General features: G+C 36.5%; 1 protein-coding gene across 1 annotated transcript in view; it reads right to left on the bottom strand.

The window, feature by feature from the left end:
- Positions 1-1,453: 1,453 nt before the first annotated feature.
- The window catches only part of LOC143864678 (MLO-like protein 9), a 34,576-nt gene continuing 17,422 nt past the window's right edge, over positions 1,454-18,607 (bottom strand). Inside the window, exons 3-17 of the mRNA XM_077375424.1 lie at positions 15,215-15,460; positions 14,496-14,553; positions 13,960-14,192; positions 8,801-8,917; positions 8,614-8,674; positions 8,392-8,480; positions 7,645-7,719; positions 7,411-7,499; positions 5,596-5,645; positions 5,455-5,495; positions 5,195-5,368; positions 5,063-5,098; positions 4,883-4,950; positions 3,077-3,137; positions 1,454-2,081 (exon numbers count right to left, since the gene is read on the bottom strand). Coding sequence (XP_077231539.1) covers positions 1,638-2,081; positions 3,077-3,137; positions 4,883-4,950; positions 5,063-5,098; positions 5,195-5,368; positions 5,455-5,495; positions 5,596-5,645; positions 7,411-7,499; positions 7,645-7,719; positions 8,392-8,480; positions 8,614-8,674; positions 8,801-8,917; positions 13,960-14,192; positions 14,496-14,553; positions 15,215-15,349 — 1,731 coding nt within the window. The 5' untranslated portion in view covers positions 15,350-15,460 and the 3' untranslated portion in view covers positions 1,454-1,637. The remainder of the gene's footprint in view (positions 2,082-3,076; positions 3,138-4,882; positions 4,951-5,062; positions 5,099-5,194; positions 5,369-5,454; positions 5,496-5,595; positions 5,646-7,410; positions 7,500-7,644; positions 7,720-8,391; positions 8,481-8,613; positions 8,675-8,800; positions 8,918-13,959; positions 14,193-14,495; positions 14,554-15,214; positions 15,461-18,607) is intronic.

Raw genomic sequence — 18,607 nt, 5'->3', positions numbered from 1 at the left:
ACAATCACCATTTTGCTCTTTCCTTTCCTTTCATCATCTTATCATCTGTGAAAGACGCAAAACTGTAGTTGCAACTCGGGTCGGATTTTCTAGAACCCTAACCTACCCGTCTTTTTTCATTAAAAAAAGCCCATAACATTAAAAAAAAGCCTATATTTACCTGACCCAAGTTGCAACCCTACTTTTGAGAGCTTTTTGGGAACCGTAATAACCTTTGACAGCTGTCTAAACAGGAAAAGACAGACAAAGTTAGTCCAATTATTAAATCATTTTAGTGCCAATATCAATAGCCTATTTTTACATCTCTTTTTAAGTGAGGTTGCTTCACATCCGTCGCGTTTAATACTTCCCAATCTAGATGTTGTAAATCTTTGTCTCCAAGACTATATTCGTATCAAACAACTAGTTCATTTCATTCCAAGCAGGACTCATCTCTAGGCACAGAACACTTTCAAGTTTGTCATGCGCAATCATAATGGCACACTTTGTCGACTTCAATGTACGCGTGACTCTAAAAAGTTCCACGGAAGTCCATGTAGTCTCGAGAGTCCCAAGTGTGCGCATATTCAGAGTCAAAGTCCCGAGTCAAAGTCCCCAAAGAGTCATTGACAATTTCATGATGTCCGTGACCCGCGCGATTAATCCCCCAGGAAAAAAGTGTAAAACAGAGAAATAAATGCCATCAACAAAACCTGGTAGTGTGAATATAAGTCCCAAATTTTGGCTTTTGACAAAAGTACCCTCATGGGCTTTGTTTGTGAGTAAGATGAGAGAATCCCATCGGGCTCTCATAAGAATGAATGCTTAATGAAGTTATGGTGTAGTGGTGATTGCTAGCAATGACCTACAGTAGACTTTATTAATTCACTATATTTCTGTAGCAACAAGAAAAATAAAGTTGAACATTATTATCTCAAACTTCTATTACACCTTTTAAAAGTTAAAAGTTATGCCATTAATGTTATTTAACAAAGTCTTTAAATTTAATAAATTAAGAAAAAAAAACTTCAAAAATTCAAGTTATGGGCTTTTGTAATTCACAAATACATGTTTCTGAAATTTAGGATACAAAATTTCCGTGTTGCTATGAAGAAATAGATTTCCTGCATGGTAAATGTGTTTGGTATCATTTCGAGTACAATCTATGAAGAAACGTATAAGGCGACGGACAAGATCGCTGCCTGAAGGTCCCAATATTCTCATTTACATTTAAAACAGGGTGTGATATTGGCACTACCATGTTTTAATAATTGCACAAACACAGCTTGTCTTTTATGTTTTAATTGGCTTCCGAGAGCTTTATATGAACCGTAATAACAGCTGTTTAAATAATAAATAGCTCTCACAAGCCAATTAAAACAGAAAAGACAAGCTGAGTTAGTGCAATTATTAAAACATAATAGTGCCAATATCAGTTGACTTAAAATATTATAAAAACAACAATGCACTACTATTCATACAAAAAAATGCCTGAAAATAGCCTCCACAAATGGATAAAAATTTATTATCCATTCAAATAAATACACATTGGTATATACTTCCACCTAAATATTTCAAATCAATCATACACTAATAATACAAGTACCACATTATATGGATTGCCTGTGGCGAGCGAAAGATCACCACCACCACCATTTTCATGGGTTTGTTCCTATGTTTGCCGAAGGCTTTGCAAACACAAAAGAGAAGTCATCTTCATTGCGTTTTTCTTCCAATTTGTGTTCCAAATTGTGTTCTTGTTCTCTTGAACTGGAGTCTATACCATTGGGATCCATGTTGTCAATCAAGACGGCGGTCTGTGATACAGGTGATGCATCTCCTTCCATGTCAGACATGTCTTGGTCTGAGTAATAACCCTTCCTAGAATTGGTTTTTGTGCTGGACGAATGCCCTGTAGTCTTGTAACGGTAAAATGGGTGCGCCGGTGAAGAAATTGGGCTCGCACCTGGGCTCATACTCACACCTAGGGTCCTAGTAGGAGATTGGCCTGACTTCCCACGCTTCTTCGCGGCTTGATGCCATCTCTTAAGAGCCTTGGATGTTTGTTCATCAAATATAGACTTCTTCATGTGTGATCCCATCTGAAAATTACACCATTAAAATCATGTAACTAATAGGAGATAGAATGGTTCTATCATGTGCAGCTACGAATGAATGATCAATGCCCTCTTGGCAAGTTACGGTAGAGAAAAATGCATTAACCAATGCCAAAGTTTGCAGAAATGAAAATTTCCACGTTGGGATGATATATAGCTCCCAAAAATCAATGAAGGCTAAACATTTCAAGGTGGCAATGGTCCAGGTATGGGTATTGCTTTTATCAAAAAATAAATCAACCCCATGCTCAGATCGGATATTGCTTTTGTCAAATAAATAAATAAATAAAATAAAAATCAGCCCCATACTCTACCTGCCATAACTTTTCAGTGCTGCTATGTTTTCAGTCTTATGTTTTATTTAACTTTTCAGTGCTGCTATGCTTTAAGTTTTATGCTTTACTTCAGTAGGGACTTTATGTTTATTTTTTTATTTCAGTTGGGTACCTCACTTTCCACATGAATACTAACGTAAACAATAACAAGTAGTTCAGTCCGATTAGGACTCTGTTAGGGAAGCAATACGGGGAGGAAGACAGTTTTATGAGTTAACCAGCAGAGAAGCAATACGGAGAGGAAGACAGTTTTATGAGTTAACTTTGGAGTTCTTAGAAGACAATTTTATGAGTTTTTGAATAAGAAAAGAGAGGAAGTTTCTGCACAAGGTTTTGCCGCAGATTTCACACAATATTTAAGTCTAAGAAAATGAAGTATCTTCCACACAGTACACCAATGATTTCCCCATTTTATCAACGATTAGACAATTATCAATTGTAACACTTGTGATTAACATGAGAGATTGGCAGAATCTGGACTTTTGGAGGGATAATTGGATTCTTCTAACAAAATGGTGGACTTTTTTGTTTATTTTCTGAAACTCAGGTGCATCCCCATCAAATTTATGACAATAAATTTACAATTTCAATTTGTGCTTTTCTATAACAAGATACCATTAAAGGACAGAATATAGTAGAAAATACCTGAGACACAAGTGCATAGAGCGGAAGTGTAACATAGCTGCACAAAATTTGGACTACCACTCTGCACAAACCCAACAGAAATATAGCCATTGATTAATAAGTGACGGTCAAAATCTTTAAGGGAAATACTGAATCCATTGTATTCTTTATATGGACTTCAATGCAACTGAATATGATTAAGCTGATGCTTTAGGCAATCATACATAGCACATGTATTGTTCCCAAATTCTAGAGAAAAAGACAACATTTTCATTTTTTTACAGAAAAAACATCTCAGTGGGAGGTCTGAGTTCTAGATCAAAGAGCATTCCCATTGATGAAATTCAAGGGACCTATGGTAATAAAAGGGGGTGCCCATATCATTCAATCTGGGTAACATCATTTCCATTAAAACTCCAGTGATAAGCCTTTTTCACCATCCTCGACATGGGAAGTGGGTACAACACCAATTTAAAATGTCCAATTACCATACATTAAAAGCAATATAACTTGGGCATGTATGCATATTCTGAGGCAAAACATTACCATAAGGTGTGAAATGGTTACCTAAGAAACCTAGAGACGGTGGAAAATCAGTCCAGGTGCAGCCTAATATTTTGATGATATATTGTCACATATATAAGTAAACAAAACAATGATTAATAGTAAATTACATCCATGCAGAATCTTGTTTAAAATATATCCAAGAATACAAAACAAGAAGAAAGGAAACATTTGAAACATGAACTCTTATCGTTACAAAGGTTAAAAGCATAAAAAATACTGTAGGAGTATCAAATACTTTTATTCTGGAACTCTAGCACAATAACAACCAAAAAAGGAAAAAAAGAAAAGTCAAAAGGGTAAACCAAGCCAACACAATGACTGGGACTTGAACCAAAAAAAAAACCCTGCATAGTTGGTCCAGGCAATTACAATTAAGAACTATTTTAAGAGTGCCTGTTTTTATGTTCACTGAGTAAAATAAAGATTAAAAATGGCAAGTGTTATGTTATAAAGTTATTGGCTCGTGTCAATTATCTTTTAAATGATTTTGTTCACAACTTTGTCACGCAAGAAAAATAGAAGAGGATAATTGGTCCAGACAAGTACACCTGAGAACTATCTTTATCACGGTCAGTTTTATGCCCATTAATTAAAATAAAGATAACAATGGCAAGTATCATGTCATCAATTTTTTGGATTGCAAAATGATTAGTGGTAATGTTCTCGATTTTTATGACATGACGATGCACTTGGATGAGCTGTATTGTGTCTGTTCCTTTCCTGTTCCCATTTTCTGAAATTGAAGATACATAAAGAAATAAAGAACCATTTAAGTCTCACTCTCACTGTAATTTAGAGAGTTAATGATTCCCTTAGTTTTGGTTGCAAAGATCCTCAGATTTGAGGAGTGGGGACTTGGATGCTTCATTTAGGTGACTTTAGTTCATCAAAAGTGTGATCCCAACCAAGGAAAATACTACAATACTTTGGGTCATCAGAGGGGCCATAGTTTGCCAAGATTGAAGAATCCCCACAATTACAGTTCTTTTAGCCATATAGGTAACATTTAGAAATGATCAGATTTGAACAATTTAACAGTGGGCCAGCCCACCATCTAAATAAATGCTTTCAAGTGAATTTTCCAAAATTATATATGTTTTGGAAGTTCATTTTGAAAGGTTTTGAAAAAATTGTTCAATTCTATATTGAATATCGATGGATTTGAGATTCAATCAAATACCTTGCATCCAACACTTTCACAGAAAATACTCTTTATCATATTTGACAAAATAATTGAAAGAAAAAAAAATCAACGCTTACCCAATAACAACTCTTGCAATAACAAGATAGAACTTCTCATGGAAGCAAGATCTCAGCTTAAATTCGTACTGCCATAGAAAAGCAAAAATACTTATTATACGTGACTGTAAATAAATGTTAATCATTACACTGAGCAAAAACAAATATTGATGAGCAAGAAAAGGAAAAAAAGTCCATTACCCATATCCAGAAGAAATATGTTATTTGGAATGCATTCTACAAACACATTTAAGAAGACGGGCATTCAGAACATGTAAATGTAATTACTTAAAATGAAAATACTTTAGGCCGACCGAACCAAACATATAATACCTGAAATAGTGTGAAATGGATGAGATATAGTAATAATTTCGGGTGACCAAACCAAAAATGTTGGTCATCAAGTTGCACAAGAGGAATTCCTTGAACCACGGCATGTTTCTCTTTGATTTCAAGAGCCATCTCTGCGATGATAGCTTGCAGCTTTGTTCCAACTGCCAAGATTATCTATAACCAACAAAAAGGTCAAAAACAATGATTGAACCAGAGGATGGATCATAATATAATCTTTTTTGTGACAAAAAATTGCTTACAATCAGGGGAAGTATGGATAGCCAAAACAATGCATATGACCCTGAAAGAAGTAAAAGCACCAATAATCAAGATACATTTATTTGGATGTGAAAACTAGATAATACTCACATAAAAAATAATGTTTTGGGGACGAAACTCACCATGAACATTAACGAGCAAAAAGATCACAGCTGAACCCCATAGTATAGGACTGCTCGAACATTAAAAAAAATCAAGTTACATAAGTTATGGTATCATTCAGTCGTATATCAAGCAAAAGCCAGCATGCAACAAAAGAAACCATGAAAAAAGGACGGTTATCAAATCCCATGTGTGTGTGTGTGCGCGCGCGCATGTGCATTGTGTAATTTGTTTATTGACATGTGTGTGTGTGTGTATGTATATATATATATATATATATATATATATATATATATATATATATATATATATATATACATATATAAGTGTGTGTGTGTGTGTGCGCGCGCGCGCGTATATGTAGAGATACGAAACTTAGGTTCAAAATAACAAAATGACTACAGAACTCCTACGAATGCCTATCATAAGCTTGAGTTTATCTTTGAAGAGGGAGATCTTGTTTGGGTTTATCTTTCCAAAGATAGGTATCCTATGAATGCCTATCATAAGCTCAAACCAAGAAAGGTGGGCCTCTGCCGAATTTGAGAAGATGGGCGATAATGCTTATGTGGTAGAACTCTCAGAAGCCATGAGCCAACGTTTTAAATTTCGGTTTCGGTGTCGGTTTTGGCCACAACCGAAACCGAATTTCGGTTTCGACCGAAATTTCCAATTTTCCTTGTAAAATTTGTTAAAAAAAAAAAAAAACTGAATTTCAACTGAAATCCGAAATTTCGGTATTTCAGCCGAACTTTAAAACCTTGGCATGAGCATCACTAACATTTACACCACCTCACTCCTTATCATGAGGAAGATGTGAGCTTGAGGCCAAGCTCCAACCAAGAAGTGGAGGATGATGTGGACTCCATTATGGACATGGCTGACCAAGTAGATGTCCTACATACCTTGATCGTCCCAAGCCACTGAGGAGATCGGCTAGACTAAAGGTGAAGGCGGCGAGAGACATGGACAGGGCAGCTAAGGACATTGCTCAAATGTAATAAAGCTACCACGGGAGTGGTTTCATTTGTAATTTCTTCTTTTAGTAAGATGTATTATACTTGCAATATGAGTGAAGTAGTGAGGCCTTTTGTATTTGAGGGGAACTAGTGTTGGACGACCACTATAAAAGGGGAAGTTATTTGAATTTTAGGGGCTTTTGGCTGATTTGAAAGAGAGCTTGTAACCCTAGCTTTGGGACACAAATTCCTTACTGTAAGAACAGCTTTGCATGAAGTTAGAGGGGAATTCCTGGATCTTGAAGGCCTTCCACTCCTTCTCAATTTGAGGTTTCAGCTGAGTTAAGTCTACTTCTTGCTGTTTTTTCCATTTACAGTTCAATAAAAATCAATTTCTACCATTCATTTCTGTTCTCAACCATCTTACTTGCTTCTTCTTCAATTGCAATTCGATTTCCGCACTTTACGACTCATAGTCTCATTTGGACAGCAACTTGCTATTTTGGGACTGTTCTTGAGCGGGTTTACATTCAATTTACTGTTCTAAACTGTTCTTGATGGTTTCTTGCTGGAATTTTACATTTCATAAGTAGATCTACTATAGATATACATCATTCCGTGCCTAGTTATTATGATGGATCAAAATGTTCATCGCGATGTATAATGACTACAGCACTATGGATAAAGATACTTGTTTTCAGTACTTGGAAAAAGCATAATCAAAATTCAAATTCTCCAACAGTCCCAAGAGTTTACAAAAGGTGTTTCTGGTTGCATGAATATCAGTATTCAAGAGAGTAGGATTCAAAGAAAATAAAAACTAGTGTCCCACACAAAATATGAAAGCATTTATTTTTTTCATCTTTTTGTTTGTACCTGATCTCCACAACTACTTTGAAATCATCCTCCAACGACCTTTTAATGTACTTTTGGAAGTTAAACTTACTGCCAGGAGCTAAATGGACCTAACAAAATGAAATATTCAACAAATCATACGTTAACACTATCATTCAATATATATATATATATATATATATATATATATTATACATTATACATTATACATTATACAATGTGGAGGCTGTAAATTTTGCAGTAGAAGAAACTTACAGCAATGAATCCATGCCGCAAGGTCAAGTAATCAGTCTTCCGAACAGATCTGAAAAATTGACGAAAGAAACTCACCTACAAGAGATGGATGAAAATGTCATATTGATATGAAACTATGACATAAAATGATACATTGCATTCACAAGAGAGGGATATTTGAAGAACCCTCAAAATCCATTTGCAAAATTATATGGCTTGCTTTTTATTTGGAAATGAACATTTTTGTTTCTCAGACACGTGTCTGGATAAGTGCCCTATTATTAGATATGTTGGCATAAATACGTTACTGAAGCCTTACTGTCCTTTTTTTCATGTCAAGCTATAAATAAGGTTTAAATGTCGGTTTCGGCCACCACCGAAACTGAAATATTTTGGTTTAGGTGGAAATTTTGTCCGAAATAATGTGAAAAAAGAAGACAAAATTTCCACCAAAATTTAGGAAATTTCCGTGGAAATCTTGGAAATTTTGTAAAAAGAGTCTGGTTGAAATTTCGCCGAAATCTTGTAAAATTCCTATTTACTGTGAATTTCGTTTCAGCATTGGCCGAAACCGAAACATTTCAGCTGAAATTTTGGATTTTGGTCGAAATTTAAAACTATGGCTATAAATGCAGGACTGCAAAACATGGTAACCTCCAAGATAGGAAGCTCAGTGATAATGTCATGTTTGGAAATGAATGTTTTTTTGCCTGTATATGTATTAATTTAGCTACAGAATAATAACAAAAGCAATGCCAAAAAACTTACAGCATAGAACGAGACTGCATATCTGAGCCATATACTTCTGTGTGCTCTCACAAATGATGTCTGATGAGCAAATCTGAACCTTGCAGGATCTGAATGGCATTATTATAAAGAAATTTAATTATGACCATAAAGGGGATCGAGTTGCTGTTAGTGCATCATGGAAAAGGTGGTGTGAGAAATCAGAAAAAGTGAATAAGATGGTTTTGTTAGTGCTATGAATACCATTAGAGAACTCATACGTAAGGGATGTAGTCTCCTTCTCCCATTCTTTCCATCCACGGATCTGAATGAAAAAGGAGTTCATTGAACAACCAAGTGTACATTCAACATATTGCATACAACTATTTTTAAATTTAAATTTTAAATAATTTGGGAAAATCATAGAAATATTTCCTGATTTGAAATCTACCTTTAATCTTCCAAATGCCATTGTCAGAGCACTATACACTACATGAGAGACTGCTAAGAAAAATATGAAGATGTGCAACTGATGTATCGCATTTGTAGAAACAAGAGGCACCTTCCCCTGTTGATAGAATTGCATTAGTGGTCACAAAAAGGAAAAAATTGCATAAAAAAGTTTCAATACACAGTATGCATTTCCTAGAGCACAAAATTTGATGAAATTAGACTTAAGATCTGAAAAAAAGGCAAGAAATTAGATGTCTGTTTAGTGACCAGTCTACAAAATAGTAGTCTCAGTTAGTCATACTTTCGAAACATAAGCTGTGCAAGCACATTTTCTCAATGGAAAGAATAACCTCCAAATCAACAAAGTTCAATTGGACATTTCTGTGGTAAGCCATGAAGACTGACCTTAAATATCTTCTTTTAAAATAAAAAAAAGGAAGCAAATTTGTATTTCCTAATTGATTTTCTAGTGCTACATTTGGAACATCTTAGGTTCCCCTGCTTTGTGTTGGCAGCAGACAGCGATGAAAGGCAATTTTATATTTCTATACTGTTTTGATACTTTGCTTCAAAACCACTGTATTTTTCATCTCTTTCAATATTTACAGGTAGAGATTTATGAAAGATTTTGAACAAGATTACCTAGGCCCAGTTGTTTTAATAATGATTCATAGGGCTATGGGAAATGTGTTCTTATTTCTGCCGATCATCTCGAAGTTCTTGGTCAATACTTTCATTACCAGAGTTATTTATATTAATATGAGTTTTGTTTATTTCATAGCCTGTTGGTGGTGTCTTTGTGCACCTTTTTTAACCTTGTGGCCAAGTAATAGTGATGATAACACCAACAAAAAATTGAAGGAAAATCTCTAATATTGGCCTTTACACCAGTAAAAACCCCAAGTTTATATAGTAGTGGCTTTACGGTAAATTTCTTATGATTCAGTATTCCAGCAGTCCAGATATTATATTTGGACTCAGTAATAAAAAAACTTTTCACCAATAATGATTTGATCCTTATTCTATAGCATGTCTTTGAGCACCAAATCATAAATCAACCCAACAAACCTAAGGAAAGAAATTAACTTTTTTTTTGTTTTTTAAGGAAAGAGATTAACTTTAAGCTACCTTAACTTCCATTTAACCAACCCTCTTGAACTTCAATTCACAGAGAAATCCATCAAACCCCTAGGGTAGAGATTATCTAACTACAACCTTAACTTCTGTTTATGATACTGTATCTGGCTAAAACTTACAAAATTCTAATGAAAAATCCCCCCCCCCCTTTTTTCTTGTGTTCTTTAATAAGGTGACACCAATAAATATTTTATTCAAACATGAGATGCACTAGATGTGAGTTCTTTTTCCTCTGTTGGGGTTTCAGAAAAATCTAAAGATTTTTTAACTATTTTCTCAGTTCTCACGACTACAGTAAGAAACTCTTAACACATCTTTCTCCCTACCAAGGTGATTTGTGGATGGTTCCATCTTGATTTATAGATAAAGGAGATTGTTGGGGTAAGGATCCTTTTTCTATCCATGCGGTCCATGCCTTTAACCTTTCCTCCCTCTTTTGTATGCGCAAGGGGCTGCATGAACTCTGTGGAAACCCCTATAATGGTGTTGTCATTAGATGGTAGATTTATATTAATGTTCTGGTGTAACTCTGTTGGTTATTTCTTAAGTATATCTACATTAGTAGGATCGGGCCCATCATTGGATGGCCCTAGTTGCACCTCATGTAATTAAAAACTTTCACTATGTGCGTGCGTGCCTGCGCGCGCGCGCGCGCGTGTGTGTGTGTGTGAGAGAGAGAGAGAGAGAGAGGACATGGTGTTAGCTTTCAACCTCCACTATTTTGTTCTTCCCTTCTCTCATATGAGTTGGGTGAGGGAGAGTTCTAAGTCTAACTATTAACATAGTGAAAGGAACAACTAAAGGAAGATTTTGACTCTTCTACTTCATGTCCACTAAACTGAAAAAAAAGTAAATAAAAAGGAAAAAGATGACCTCCCCAGCTTCTCATTTTGTCTCTCATACAAAAAATCATGCCTGTAGGCAATCTATGTGTTGCTCCTCAAGCATAGGAAGTCCATCTCTCATGCTTAACCTTTTTGTCAGTAGGAGTATCCAATTTCTATATTTTTTGTTATTGAAGAGCCACAAGAAGGCATCACTAGATAGTAATCACTACTACACATATTTCGTCCTTATCCAAAGTATCTATGCTCTCAATACATACATCATAGTTATTTTTGTGACACTTCTGACATGTCCCACTCATATAAATATTCTCCCTGATGTACTGACAAACCTAGAACAATTCCAGATGATTCCTACTAGCTTTGGATGATTCAGACACACACGAGCAGCATCACATTGCCGAAGCAAATGCAAGTACATAAATAAAAAGGAACCTGCTAGAAGGCATTCAGTTTTCTCTCTCCATTTCAGCAACTAGCAAATCCATTAAGATTTGACTTAAACAACCACATAACCATTGAAAATTGTAGCAATTAAACAACCCCATAACCCTTTAAAATTGTAGCAAGTTATGCAAGCCATCTTGGCCAAGTTATTAGGGTAATTGACATCTAGAGGGTTAATAACCCTGACCTTGGTGCATGGATAAAGCACTCTTCATTCCAAGAGCTCAGCTTCACCGAATCTCTTTGATGCAGATTGGAGGCCTAATAAGAGGCATATTTGGATACACGGATTTTAGAATCCGGGATTCCTTCAAAATTGCAGATAAGAGACAAGAGAACTAGTGGACCAGTTGTCGTTTTCTGGTTTCTCACCCTTCTTTCTGTCACCAAGAGAGGAGCAGATCATCCCATGTTTCCAGGTTTTAGAAATCTCAGGATGCGGAAGAGATTTCTAAAACCTGGATTTCTTACTTAAAATCCAAGAAACGCTGTCAGGACAGCATACAGTAGCTTGATATGAACCCTCTTTTACACTGTTTTCAAACTAAAACCTGGATTCTAAAATCCGTGCATCCAAACGGCCCCTTAGAGATTTATTTCCATGTTATTTAGTTTCAAGGATTCTTATTTCCATGTTATTTAGTTTCTAGGATTTTATTTTTCATGTTATTTTTAGGGCTTTTATTTTCCATGGAATTTTAGTTCAATTGCCTATATATATATATATATATATATATATATATATATATATATATATATATATATATATATGCCTCATGTATTAGGGTTTAGGAAGTTTTGGATGATTAATTAAAATTGATTGGCTTCTCCCCTCTACAGGTTTTCTTCTTCCTCTTTCTCCTCCATTCTTCCCCTGCTACTTCTCCCATATCTCTTCTCTTCTACTTCTAATTCTTCACTTCTTCTCCTATTCTTCTTCTTCTCTTCTTCTACTCTTCCCTCTCTTCTCTTCGTCTACTCTTTTCCTCCCCTTTCTTCTATTTCTCTTCCTAGTCCTACATCACTCTTCTATTCAAGTGATAAGAAAAGGATTAGAAATAGATAATGTCCAGGTGCCCAAAGAGACCATGTCAACCTCAAAAAACATTCCAAAATTGTGTATAAAAAGATTAAAAATATGGAAAAAAAAATACAAAATACAAAAAAAAGTAGGTAAATTTTGTAAAATGCATATGAATTATTGAGTTCTGATTTACTTACTGATTGTGATTTATGAATTATCAGACAATCAAAGCTTCTAATTTGATCAATTTATAAAATGAAAATATAAACTAACTAGAAAGTAGTAACTACTAGCTAACAAATATTCTTAAGCAACTATCCCTAAACTAGTCATTACTCTACACTCAAAATTCAACAATAGTAATTAATGAACATTCATGATTTAATATACTAGATAACATCATAATCCATAACATATAATAAACATCAAGAAAAGAGATTGCACTATTGCAGCCTACATAAATAGACATTCATTGAATCATTGTACAATTAACATTTGAGCTTCAATTAATGTGAAAATACAATACCAACTGCTTCAAATTTATAGTTTAAAAGTCAGAATGAAAGGAATTGTGTAAGTCATACCTTAAATGCATATCACATGTTTTCATAATGGCCATTGAACAACGATTCATACATTCAACGAATGCTATTAGTGCTAGCACTTAGTATTAAAAATTGATTAAACAGTAACAACACATCCAAGTGTTGGCCCTATTAGTGCTAGCCCTTAGTATTAAAAATTGATTAAAAAGTAACAACCCATCCAAGTGTCGACCCATAAGACATTAGCAATCATAAAAAATCCAGTTTATTATTTTCATGTTAAAAAGAAGGGATTTGCTAGCATCCATCGCAGAAGGCTTTTCGCGGATGGTCTGTTGCATCTGACAGCAGCCACAGAGGCTCACTTTTCAGCAGATTTTGTCTTCATGCACTCTGTGGTTGCTGTCAGATGCAACAGACCATCCGCGAAAAGCCTTCTGCGATGGACTCTAGCAAATCCCTAAAAAGAAACCACTAAATTTTTTATGTGTTCGACACCTCATCAAAGGTGTTAGACACTTGAACTATCTGATTTTTAAGTGTCCAGAATGGGACACATTTAAATGGAGTGCCCAGAGTTCAACACTTTTGATGAAATTATCCCGACACACCAGGTGTTCAGAGTCCAAAAGTGCCACCACTTCATTCAGCCAGAAAATTGGACATCCTAGGCAACATAGGCGACCTATTGATTAGCTAAAAGATGTTACTCAGGTAACATAGGTGGCCTATTGATTAACAGTCTCCAAAAAATGCAGTTGATATCACATACTGGATAATTTGTTTCGTAACATCCCCTTAAAGAGATATTTTCAGGGCAACAACACAGAAGGGGCCATTTTATTATGGTCTTGTGCCATAGCTCCACCCATGAAGATGCAGCCTTCAGAAATTAGAATGCCCATTTTTAGGTAATTGTGCATAATATCAGATATATTACATTAAGTATGCACCTTGTAAAATCAATTTCACTCAGAAATTAGAATGCCCATTTTTGGGTAATCATGTATGATATCAGATAAATTACATTAAGTATGCATCTTTTAAAATCAATTTCCAAGGTTTTGATAAAGATTCCCGATAACAATCTAAATTTGAACCTACATCAAGCAACTACACACACTAAAGGATAATGATTTAGCACAGAAAGAGTCCTTACAGTGCCACACTTAGAAGTTGGTTCTTCGGCTAACACCCTACGTGATGAACTCAAAGCCACAAAGAAATCATCCCATAAAAGCCTTCGTTGATTTCCCTCAGTTTTCTTAGTTGTATCTGTTCTAAGTGAACACGGCAGCATCGTATCTGCAGCTTTCACTGGGATACAGATTCTAGCAATGTAGCTCTGCCCAATTGTCAGAAGTAAAGAAATAAAACCAAGAACCATCAACTCTGCAATATTCCAGAAGGAAAAGGAAAAATCAGTTAGTCACTTATTTATCTTCCCAGTAGAAATGGCAATAACACTGACAAAAAAAATGAGCACCACCCTTCATAATAAAAATCAGAATAAACACAACCAGTTTCATACTTCTTACTAATCATTGAAAGAAAATAACTTACAACCACTATAAGCAAAATCAACTGGGCCCAATTTGATATTTTACCACAAAAATCAAATTTCAAATTGTAAAAAGATCAAGTTGATTTTTGACATTTATTTTTCATACATAGCAACCCAGGTTGTGTTCTTACCAGCTTTAATCTTCTCGAGAGCATCAAACAGTGCCTTCTTGCGTCTTTCTGTAAACCACTGAAATTTAAACCCATATTAACAACATTATAAAACCTCCAAATTTTAATTGAACGAGTCAAATCACTACTTTATTAAACAACAGCCTAAGATTTAGAAAAATAAAAAGTGAAATCTCCTTAACATCTGAATAAACAAACAAAGAAATGACCAAACTTCAAAAGCTTACAGATAAAATAATTTTAAAAAAACAGTGAACACCGCCAAAAAATCTTAAAATCGTGTTATCACTGAACTCAACTCGAATTGAGCAAAAATCCAAAAAAAAAAAAAAAAAAGTTTTACTCTTCACCAACAGATAATTTAAAAAGAAAAAGATGAATAACCAACAAAAAACCACTACCTTCTATGCAAAAAAATCCAAACATGAAAAGCTCAAGAACCAATGCCAGAGAATAAAAAAACTTTCCTTTGTCAGCTGAAAACCCAAACAGATATTTGCTTAGAATCTAAAAAAAAGAACAGAAACTTCTTTAAATCTTGATCTACTGAAATCAAAGCCAAACCAACAAAATGAAACACCCATATTTTTAACTCTTTATGAATCCAATCCTTACCATACCAAACAAAAAAGTCCTTTTGCTACAAATACACGACAACTCCCCCTCCTTCCAAAAAAACGAAAAAAAAGAAGAAAGAAAAACAATCATTCCACATTTACCTCTCCAAGCCTATGAAGAAGCTTCTCCAATGCAAGAGAGATTATTATAATAGCTGTAACAACGACAGCGACTGCCCATGTGGGTGTCTGATCAAGTTTCCTTTCTTGACTACTATCACTACTTCCTCCTGCCATGATTATAGACCAGAGAATAGTAGAAAAGCACCAGGATTACTCTATCATTGGCACGACCTCTTTTGAATATTCCTCAAGGTGTTGACTATGGAAACACCAGTCTTTCCTCTCCTGTAACAGTAACCACCAACGAATAACAATCCATAACACATGGCATGGTAGGATGGAGTTAGGCAACGGCTGAAGTAGATGAGAGCTCGCTAAAAGGTGACTTTTGCTGGTCATTTCTTCAAAATCAATTTTGGAAAGCATTTTTTGTCGATTGCATTGCCATGTAACAGTAAAAATTAAACTCAGAGAAATAAAATAAGTGAACTTAAATGTAACCTGCAGCACTAATCATGATTTACCATTCAATAAATGAAAGGTCAAAATTTAACTAAGAAACAGTTATAGGGACTTATCAAACACCCCAGTCACTATGTTGTGGAATGTAATGGTGGCCTAGCTCTGATCGAAGCTACTATTATTCGATCATATTTACGATCCATATCATGATTATTCAGTTCACTCTAGTTTTTCAATGTCCCACAAATTATAAATGACAGCAGTCTAACTCCAAACACCCCATGTACATGATAAGTACATGATGATTGCAACCGATCATTTAGTGGGGCCAATATGGATGGTTCACAATCCAAATATCCCATTGGTTGAATGACTCTAGCCATTTGAGCTCTGGGATGCAAATGGATTGCTAAAAATGGACAACAGATCATATTCAACAAGCAAAAGTTGATCAATTGGATGGTTACAATATTCCCATTGTTGGGGCAACAGCCCTTTAGATGACCAATTTCAATCACTACACATTTGATGTCGACAATGGAAAGTCGGCTAGACTACCAACTCTAGTAGTGTGAAGACCACCACTTTGCCTCTCAACAATGAAGTTAAGAAAACTAGTAAGAGAAAAGAAGAGTAACAATTTACATACAGAATCATAGTATTGTGTATCAACAAACGGCGAGGATTCTACGGCGACTGTGCCGGTGAGAGGGTATCGTCGGCTGATGACGACGCTAAGTAAAACATGGGGCTCGGACTTCTACTGCGCTGGGCTGGAATAGTCCTTGGGGGAGCGGGTGGGTTCTGATTGGGTGCCAAAAAAGTCTCGGAGTTGTGGGTGCCTGGCATGGAGCGTCCTCTCCGGCGCGTCCGTGTCGTTCTAGAGCGGGGACTCCCTGTTGTGTTTTGATTGTCTCCCCCCATTTCCTCTGTCTCTGCTCCTGTTGTCTCGATTTCTCCGACTGTTTCTTCGTCTTCCTCTTCATCTTTGTCTTCTTCCTCTCCCTCTGTATCTGTGGGAGTTCTCTCTGGATCTGTGTCAGTTTCCTCCACTGTATACACTTCTGGTTCATCATATTCGCTTTCTGTATCTGTTTCGGTTTCCATCTCACTTCCTCCTTCCGTCGCGTTTTCTTCTTCTGCCTCCGTTTCATCTTCAGTCGTGCGTGGTGAGATTGGTATGCACATGGTTAGTCTGTTAAGTTCGGGGTAGCTTGCAACTTCTATTGATGGAGGAATTTGTGAAGAATATGAACTCAAATGGGCACGCGCAGAATATGGGTCGGAATGCTTTTCAACCCCGAATCTGGAATAACAACAGGGATTCCAGGGCAAAAGAGTACCTCTCTGGGAGTCAAAGATTACAGGAGGTCTGGAAAGTAAAACGTAGCAGAAGAGATGTGAGATTGGTTAGGGTGGCAAAAAGAAGAAAAGACGGTAACTTAGGGGATTGGAAATGTTCTAAGTGTAAGTTTATCAACTTTAGAAGAAGGGTGGAATGTTACAGGTGCCGAAAAGTTTGGTCGGGATTCGACATTAACGTTCCCTCTTCTTTTTCAAAATTCTCAACAGTTATATCATCTAAGGAGAAGTTGACAGATCCTACATCTAAGATAGCTACATGTGTGGAGGCGGCTAAGTATACAGGAGTTGTCTCTGACGTAGTTTGTAATGAGGAGGGAGATGCAGGTTATGCTGATGAGCCAGAATTTACTGAGGCTTCAGTTTTTTGTCCAGAAGAAATCTGGGCGGACTCCATCACTTTAGCTTCCCAGTTCAGTATTAATAGCACTCTATGGGGGAAAACGAAAGGTGGAATAACTCTTAATGCAGAGGAGTTGCGAAAGTGGTTGGAAAAGATGTCAGGAAACACAGGAAGCTTAAAGGTTACTCAGGTGGCTCCTCAGGAGTTTGCGATTGCCTCATCACAAATTCTCTTACTAGACTCGTGTAAGGTACAATGGGCAAATGTTGAAGCTAATCCATTCGTAAAAATATCTGCGTGGAAGGATAGATTTTCAGGGAATTTCTTATCTTCTTGGTGGTTGATAAAAGGTTTGCCTCCGCATGCTTGGTCGGTGGTTAATTTCAGAAAAGTGGGATGCAGAATTGGGAGAGTGCTAGCGACAGATGGGTCTTGTGAACAGGGTAATGGATACGAGATGGCTTTGATATTATTAATGGTATCTAATTCAGCTCCCGAGGTAATTAAAATTCCGGTGTGTATAGACGAATCCGTTTTTTGGGTGGTGGTATCACGGTGTTCTACTCGACCTTGGCTAACTGAAGTTTTTGAATCGGAGGAGTCGGCAGAACTGTTTGTTCAACCTTGGTCTGGTTCGACCGAGTTTAATGGCGGAGTCGCGCCGGAGAAGAGGGGTGCGCAGTGTAGCAATCAAGGAGGAGAAAAACTTTCGTACGCCTCTTCCTCTTCTAGCAAGCCATGCGACGTGTCCTCTTCACGTGGTGGTAGCTTGAGCTATGAGGAGGTAGCCTACGGCGATTTGAACGTTGAGAAGATTACCATGCAGAGGGTTAGCGTGGAGGGCTCTCATTTATCTGCAGTACGGCGCTCGTCAAAAGTAGGTTTCTCGAATACGGAGGAGTCGCCTATCCCTCTGATAAGCTTAGAGGGTTCTCAACCGTTGGATGAGCAATATATGCAGATGGGCCCGTATCCGCAGATTGTTTCTTCACCTATCCCTCGGATCTGTGGATCTAGCCGTCCAACCCTTCCTATTGAATCCTCTCCGTTGGGAATTAAAGAGGTATCACGTTCGGTGCACCTTTTTAATCTGTGTTGTTTAGAAGCCCAAAGCCCACGGGATCTGATGGACTTTTTGGATATATCGGTCAATGGGCTTACTATCGCTTATCCAAGTGGGGTCGAAAGCCCGGGTGATCCCCAAAGTCAGTTGGAAGCATCGGAGAATTCTTCTCCTTCTCTTCTAGTCAATTGGTCTGTGCGAG

This window comes from Tasmannia lanceolata, unplaced genomic scaffold (assembly GCF_043159265.1).
Source record: "Tasmannia lanceolata isolate RefF3 unplaced genomic scaffold, GAP_Taslan_0.1 ptg000054l, whole genome shotgun sequence".
NCBI lineage: Eukaryota > Viridiplantae > Streptophyta > Magnoliopsida > Canellales > Winteraceae > Tasmannia > Tasmannia lanceolata.
Note: the sequence above shows the minus strand (reverse complement) of the source record. Positions and strands in the feature narration are given on the sequence as shown.